Source organism: Gavialis gangeticus, unplaced genomic scaffold (genome assembly GCF_001723915.1).
Source record: "Gavialis gangeticus isolate Ggan-Ray unplaced genomic scaffold, GavGan_comp1, whole genome shotgun sequence".
Classification (NCBI taxonomy): Eukaryota; Metazoa; Chordata; order Crocodylia; family Gavialidae; genus Gavialis; species Gavialis gangeticus.
Genome location: NW_017729006.1, coordinates 23,319,236 through 23,327,662, shown reverse-complemented (window position 1 = coordinate 23,327,662; position 8,427 = coordinate 23,319,236). Strand labels below are relative to the sequence as shown.

At 43.4% G+C, this 8,427-nt stretch overlaps 1 protein-coding gene across 2 annotated transcripts in view; it reads right to left on the bottom strand.

The window, feature by feature from the left end:
• STAC (SH3 and cysteine rich domain) overlaps positions 1–8,427 on the bottom strand; it is a 132,096-nt gene that overhangs the window by 92,296 nt on the left and 31,373 nt on the right. For both annotated transcript variants that reach the window (XM_019508981.1, XM_019508982.1), the window contains exon 2: positions 3,261–3,537. In XM_019508981.1, the coding sequence (XP_019364526.1) occupies positions 3,261–3,537 (277 nt within the window). The remainder of the gene's footprint in view (positions 1–3,260; positions 3,538–8,427) is intronic.

Genomic DNA, 8,427 nt, shown 5'->3' with positions numbered 1-8,427 from the left:
GCAATCAGGTTGGTCAGGCAGGACCTGCCTTTGATGAACCCATGCTGACTGCCCCTGAGCACGATCTCCCCTGCTGGCTCCCCATAGATGTGCTCCTTGATGATTCTCTCCAAGATCTTCCCAAGGACCGAGGTGAGGCTTATGGGCCTATCGTTACTTGGGTCCCCCTTCCTCCCTTTCTTAAAAGTGGGGACCATGTTAGCTAGTCATGTTAGCTAGTTTCCAATCCCCTGGCACCTGGCCAGAAGACCACAAATGCTCATACAGCCAGGCCAAGGGTTCCACGATGACCCCTGCCAGCTCCCTTAACTTGCTTGGGTGGACGGCATCTGGACCTGCGGATTTAAAAATGTCTAGCCTTTCCAGAAGATTTCTAACTACATCTGCACTGACCCAAGGTTGTCAGAACTATCCCCAAGATTGTCCCAACCACTGGTAGGTGGGATGTCCCGGTCCATGTTCAAGAAAACAGAGGCAAAGAAACTGTTAAAAATATCATCTCCCTCATCTGGCGTAGCCACAAGATTACCGTTTGCATCTTGCAGGGGCCCTACATTGCCTGTTGCCCTCTTCTTGCTCCCAATGTACTTGAAAAAGGACTTTTTGTTGTCCTTAATCCTGGATACTAGCTTGGTTCCATCTTTGCCTTGGCCTTCCTAACAGTCCTCCTACACTCACAGGCTGAGGAGTACTCCTCCTTGGTGAGAACCCCTTCCTTCCACTGGTTGTATGTCACCCTTTTAGTCCTGAGGCATTTCTGAATTCCCTTGCTGAGCCAAGGGGGTTTCTGAGCACTCTTACCCCCCTTGCTTCTCTCAGGGACTGTTACCCTTTGGGCCTGGAGGATCGCCCCCTTAAGGTATGACCATCCCTCATGGACTCCCATCTCCTCTACCTTCTGGGACCTCAGTGCCTCCCCCACTAATCTCTGAAGGTCATTGAAGCTGACGCTTCTGAAGTCAAGGGCTTTAGTCTTGCTATAAGCCCTTGACACCCTGCGCTGGATACTGAATTCCAGCAGGTGATGATTGCTACTGCCCAGGTGGTCAAGGACCTGCAGTCTCCTCACCAGGTCATCCGCAGTGGCCAAGACCAGGTCCAGCAAGGCATTACCCCTACTGGGGCTGTGCACCTCCTGGATAAGGTGAAGGTCTTGTAATACAGCCAGGAACCTACGCAAATGGTCAGACCTGGCTGTCTGCTTCTTCCAGCAAATGTCTGGGTAGTTTAGGTCACCCATGACAATGATATCTGTTGACCTAACCGCCTCCATAAGCTGACCGGAGAAATCCCGGTCCAGCTCTTCCCCCTGGTTGGGTGATCTGTAGTAGACACCCACCATAAGGTCCCTTTTGCCATGCCCCCCTTGTAGTTTGACCCACAGTGTCTCCGCCCAGCCCTCCTCTACTCCAAAGCTAATCCTTGATGATGCAAGTTGCTCTTTGACATAAAGTGCGACCCCCCTGCCTTTCCTCTCTGTCCTGTCCCTTTTATATAGGGTGCATCCCTGAATGCCCACCGCCCAGTCGTGGGTAAGGTCCCACCAGGTTTCTGTGAGCCCTACTAAGTCTGGATTCTTACTTGCAATCAGGAGGCACAGTTCCTCCTGCTTGCTCCCCATAACAAGTTAGTAGTTTAAGTACTTTTAAAAGCTTTGTTTTAGTATAGGAATATCATTAAATACAGCTGAGGGCCTGATATTATACAGCCCGTGGGACAGATCCAGCCTGCAGAAGCTTTGGATCTGGCTTTGGTATCATTCAGCAGTGCAGGACTCCCCTTGGGCCATGTAACACTGTATCACACTGCAATCAGTTGCCTGGGATTTTGGTGGAAGGGGAGTGCTGTCTGGACTGTGGCACAATCAGGCATTGCGGGCTCTGGTGAAAGGGGTCTTTTGCTGCACCATGCTGCAGCTAACCATTTTGGAGAAACAGTGATGGCAGCTGAGTCCTAATGCCTGTCATCCTCTAACCTGAGCTGGCTCATTCCAGCCTCACTCCTGGAAAATGTTGCCAGCCCTTGTTCTAGTCTATTTTAGTTTTATCTAGAACATTAGTCTATTATGCACTGAAATTTATAGTTTAGAATTAAGCCTTTTAAATTGTGTAAATGAAACTATTCTAAACATAAAAGTTCAACAGAAGCAGAAGCCCCCAAAGGAACTGCAAAAACAGCAGAAGCAGGATGTCCATCAATGCTGCAAACATACTGAAAGCAGCATACAAATTTTTCAAGAGAAGAGAACCCAGGAACTTCACTATACCCTGTGGCTAAGTCCTCATGTAGTGCAGAGCCCCACCTGCATCCTTGCATTCCCCGGAGCTGCAACTTTGCCCCAGGTCAGCATGCATTCAATTTTTTTTCTAACAGTTCAATGTGCAAACTCCATGCAGTCATAACTTTTTTGCACATCATACTGGGCATTCTGAAGCCTGCTACCAACTTGAAGGACCTGTACTGCTGCAGGTTTTCACCTGACTGCTGAGACAAAGACTTTTATTGCTTGTATTCTTCTCATGTAGAACCAAGATATTTTCCCACTTACTCTTGCACTGGTATAACCCCATTCATTTCAGTGGTATTACTCCTGATTTATATAATTGTAAATCAAGCCCTCTGTACAGAAAACCAACCATTTAACCTATGAACGAGCAGGCCAACACCCTCAAACAGCTTTCCACGGGCCTGTTTGCAGCTGTCATGGGGATTTCCTCTATGACATGCAGAAGGTGCAGCATCTGGGAAACATCTCTATTTGCATCTCATTTCATTACCTCTTCTTATTCACCCCAGTTATAGAGTTGGTGTTGTATAGGCAGCCTTTGGGAAGCAGTCAGGTCACAGTTTAATTTCACACTACAGTCAGGAGTAGGTTGCAACCAGAGGAGTAGCACATTAAAGAGCAGTGAAAAAACATGGAGCAGCTAATTTTACTAGCAGTACAATCAACAGGACTTTATATGATCAACAGCAGTATTTGGTGCTATGGCTAAAAACCTAGCTTCTGATTGGTAATACCCTTATGTCAACCTGTGACACCTACTTGTGTCCTGGGGATTCATCTGTGAGCTAAACTGTTACCTTTTTCACGCACACACCCTAAAGTTGGATGAGAACTAGAAAACTGTTACCATTTCAACAGACTGTCCGATTGGGTCAGTCCTTGAGGGCCCTCAAGAACAGTTTTGCAGTCACAGGCCCTGAAAGGGTATGCAGCATGTTCTAATGAACACACACACAACTCAAATAGCACTTACCAACAATCATGTGGTTGCATACATCACAAAATGTGGGTTTTTTGAAGATGTGCTCCTGAAAAACGTGAGCCTTGTTGTTTTCTGCCTGCTGTTTGACTTTGGTAGGGCTGGAGGTCTGGTTCTCTGAGCTGGGGAGCTGGCCAGTGCTGGTGCTCACCTCAGGCGGCAAATCCACTTGCAACTTCACATCACTGTTAGTCCTCTGAAAGAAGTTGTCTGCACTCTTGCTTCGTAAACTTTTGGTCTTGAAAGAAAGTGATCGTTTCAGTTTCTGCAGCTGCAATGCAAGGAACAAAACAGTTGTAATAACTTTGACAGCATGGTGGGGTTTTTGGAGGGTTTTTGGGGGGGTGGGGTTGGTGCATTGTTGACTTTGTCTATCCATGTAATCCTCCGACGCTCTTAGAATATTTTGAATGGATTATTCCATGGATTGGACTGGCATGTAATGATTCTTCTGCAGTGAACTACAAAATTAGCTCCAGAATCAAGATAACAATTTATGAATTAAGCTTGAAGCCTGTTAATAGAAAACCAGTCACTCCAGTTGACTTGACTGGAGACCTCTATTGCTGTCTTACTTCAGATACAAAAACAAAGACATTACAAGCAGTAATGCACGTACATCCAGAATATAAAGGAGAATATATGGTCCTGTAAAATTAAAGTGCCAGTCACCTATGAACAGGCCATGAGCAGCCCATAAAGCCATTTCAACAACAGCCTTTAAATGGTGTTGCAAAACAGCTGAATTCAGTGACATAAATTAGGAATATTTTAATGTATCAATTTACAATATGGTGCAGAGAAAATGTTTATTGTGGCATTGCCAAATCAAGAATTTTTTTTTTTTTTACTGACAATCTGCAAGTTTTTTACATTTATTTTACTGACATACATTTTACATAATGTAAATGTAACCCTTCTTCAGACCCTGGACTAAAGCTGGATTCAAATTTAGGGTTTTGACACCAACTATAGCAAAGTGTCAGTCAAAAAAATTCTTGGGTTGGCAACCAGACCTGATTGCAATAATCATTTTACACCATAGTGCCCAACCCCCAAAAGCATCTTTCTCCAACACCTGCCACTCCTTGACTGCACCTGTTACCCCTGCCAGCCCTGCTCCCCTGTCCTGGCACAAACCCCTAAGGACTATTGCCTGCCTATCTGCAAGGTGAGCAGTGTTACCAGCAGGGCTACAGCAGTCATACCTGGCTGAGGTGGGAGGTAGGAAGGAAACTAGAGACACTCCCATGAGCCACAAAGCCCTGGCAAGAGCACTGTGCAGGGTTTTACAATCCTAGTTAGATACCAGATGGCACTGCCCCACTACATCTCTCCTTCAATAGTGCCTTGAGCTTCTTTCTGATGATGGAGCTTCAATCAGGCTTTGGTTGCTTAGGGGTTTTTTGTGGTATTTTTTTAAATGGATTTTATGGATTAGAGTTTCTAGTTTTGTTTTTTTTTTGTTTTTTTAAATGGAGTGTCTATAAATGTATGGACCATTGGCAACCCTGTTTTATTGGCTTTGATACTTGAAGTTCTAGTTTTTAAAAGAAAAAAGTACTGAAGATCAAGAGCTATCATGTCATTTAGTCATTATCAGGATACTGAGCGGCAGATGAAAGGCATCACATGCTCAAAGTCATACAGTGTTACTTGCCTGTAGTTCAGGCTGCCTATTGTACCATGTCAGTGCTCTCTCCAAAGGATTAATACAGATCTGTCAAGGGCACTAGGTGAGGCATAGCAGCTACTGTTATAGGCATTAGAGTTTGCAGGTTGACAAGCTCTGCAGTCTAAAGAGGACAAACAGTCAGGGGGTGGGGGGGGGGAAAAGCATGCTAAGAAAAGTTAGCATTCTTTTACATGTACTTATCTCTAATCTACAGTACCTCCCTTTCACCAGTCATGCTGCATCATTTCAAATGCAGTGAAGATGGAGATTATTCTCCTGGCCAGTTTGACATAGGAAGGATATTTTCCATGTCAAGCAGGAGATGCTCTGTGGTAACTAGGAACAGTTGTTTATACTAGCAACTATTTATACGGGAAACACTGATGATTGGGTGCGATTGTTCAAATGAACACATAGGAAAGAGGTCATATACTTTTCTCAAAATTTGTGGTTGCATTTTGTAACTCTTGGGGTTCTGTTCTGCCCAGTTTCCACTGTACATTGTCCCCACTTATTAGGAAGCCTTATAAATGGGCAGACACTTCATATAAATGATGCAGGGTAGCCTCTACTCCACCCTTTACAAAAATGTAAAACAGAATAAGGCAGCCATCTGAACAGTCATTATAAAATACACAGGAACTTCTTCTGGGTTTCCCAGTAGTAAATCCCATCAGTGTTACTGCCTTACCTTATCTCTCCAGTTAACAGTGCTCTAGCTTACTGTACTGTAAAATTCTCAGCACCTCACTTCCGAACCCTTCTATTTAAGTAGCTGCTTCTCTTAGGATAATTTAATGAATTAATCCAAGAGATTCCAACAGTCCATCAAGAGTTGCTTTCAGAAAGCATTTCTTTCCTGACTGATAGCAAAGACCCAAGGATGTTCACCAAAGTAAAAGCTCTTGCTCACTCCCATTACTCACTGGTAGAAAAGAGAGATGAAATGGTTAAAGATCAAGCCCAAAAGCAAGCTAGTTGTGGATTTCTGTAGCTACATCAGCAGAAGCTTAATACTTTCAATCACTGCACCTGTGAAACACAATATAATCACACCAATAAAATATGTGACACCCTCCTCCTCCCCCTCACTTTCCCTTAAACCACTGGCACCTGAGATTAGAGTCTCTACAGAGATTACCTCATATCCCTAGTGACAGTTATGAGCTCAACAATAATTCACCTCCGTGCTATTGAAGTGGCTCTCACAGAAATCAGACCTAATTAGTGCAGTGAAACACAGAGAATTACAGCAGCACAAAGTGACTATAATGGCATTCATTATTGATTTGCCATCCATTTCTACAGTGCCACATGAAGTTAATTAAATCTCAGACATGACTATGTCTGCAATGGAAAGAAGACTTAGCTATAAAACACAGTATTTATTTTAACCACAAAACAACTGCCTTGCTAGTTTGGCAACAGATTGAGAGGGATTGATTTAATCTTATTATCTCAGTCTCAGATACACTGTCATTTCCACTGAAGGCATTTTATTGCCCAGACAGAAAGACCCACAGTTTTAAAAGAAAGCTGTATTGCAACCTCCTGTTTTTTGTATGAGTAAATGTATGCATTAAGACTCATATAAACTTGAAAAGTGCATGTACCAAATGGTAGAATTCACACCCATTTGAATTTGGCAGTGCATGCTTTGCACATGTGAATTTTCTTGTTTTATATGCAAATAAGAGGGTGAAAAAATATATTGCAAATTATTACATACATACAGTAGTGAACCCACTCCAATTTTTTTTAATCACCTTGTACTTTGTGGCTTTAATGACATGCTTGTGTAATATATTTTCAAATAGTATATAAATGATACCCTTCCGATCTTATCACTGCTTAGTATCCACTTTGCAGAGCTACGTATGACAGCATAATGGGAACGATCAGTGAGAATCTGGTATCATGTTTTCAAAATTTCAGGTGATCTAAGTACTAATCTGTTACCAGCTAGAGAGAAGAACCTGGTCCATCAGAGAATCCTTATGCTATAGATATTTAATAGTCTATTATTACTTCTTATTTGCCTTTACTGGAGGGAACCCAATCCAACCAAAAAGCTATAAGGCGGCAAAGTAACTACAGACTTTCGGTGAAAATAATTCAAATAGTAAAAATATAAAATCTCAAATTAGCATTATGCTGCAGTCAAGCGAGTATAGTTTTAAAATTAAACATTCTACTTCCCCTCTATTGTTACAATTTGCCATTGTTTAACATAGTTCTTTCTGTTGCAAACAAAGCTTCTAAAAACATGTACTAAAAAGTCCCCATGCACCATCTGCCTGATTTTGATCTTACTTATACTGATGTAATGCAGCTGTGACACCACTGATTTTAATGGAGCTAATGGGATGCTCAGCTGGTGTGAAATAGGAATCAAGTCCTGCACATTTATCTCTCCAGAGGAAAGAACATAGCCACAGAGTCAGGATTCCTAATTTCTCTAGAGAGTCAAACCCATAACAAAACACACCAGTAAATTCTGGATAGATCTAAAGACCACTGAAATGTGGATAGTTCTGCGATAGGGCCAAAATCATGGAGGGGAGGGAAACTTTGTTCCTAAATCAGTCAGTGATACTTTTGGTGGTGACAGCAGGAACTCGGAAGCATCATCACCAAGTCCAAACATTCAAATATCATGAGATGGGCTTGAAAAAAATAATAACATAATGAGACTTGCTGAAATAAAGATTGCCAATAGGTTAGACCATAGATTTGTATAGGCTGGTTTGGGTATGGCTGACCCTGCCAAAGGTGGGGTTGGACTAGATGACCTCTGGAGGTCCCTTCTAGCTCTACTTCTTTATGATTTGTAACCTGGGCGGTACTCCAAGAGGTACCCCCTCTCCAATTGAAGGGATCAAAGCAGGTGCACAAGCACTGTGGGAGGTGTAGGGACCCTCCTCCCCCTATAGAGCAGAGCCAGACCACCAATGGGGACTTAACCATATACCTTTTAATACTGGGAACATAACAGGCATAAATCGGAGGGTATAGTGGACACTACAATGTCCCAAGGGGGCAGGATCCAACAAAGGTTAGACATTTACAATCATTGACAAAAAACAGGGTTAACAAAATATAAAACACTAACAGCAGAACAAACAATACAGGTTGGTGAAATATAAAAAGGCACAAAATGCAAAATGTCAAATGACAAGGAAATATAGGGTCTTGGTACCTGGAGGGGGAGAAAGGGGGGGAACACAATGACCCCTTTCCACTGCAAGAAGACCTCAGCTGGGACTTGAAAGCAGATCTCCCATGTGGTTGGCAGGAACACAGCCACCACTGGTGGTACTACTCCAGCTTGCTAGGGGACTTGACCTTCCTGAAGCCCCAGCCTCACATTGAGCTGCCTGGTCTCTGATTGGAGGAGCTGGAAGCAGAGCTGGGAACCCCTCAGGTTGCTGCTCAGATCCTTCCTGGAGCAGGGGGAGCCTCTCATAAGGGATCCTGGAGCCCAGT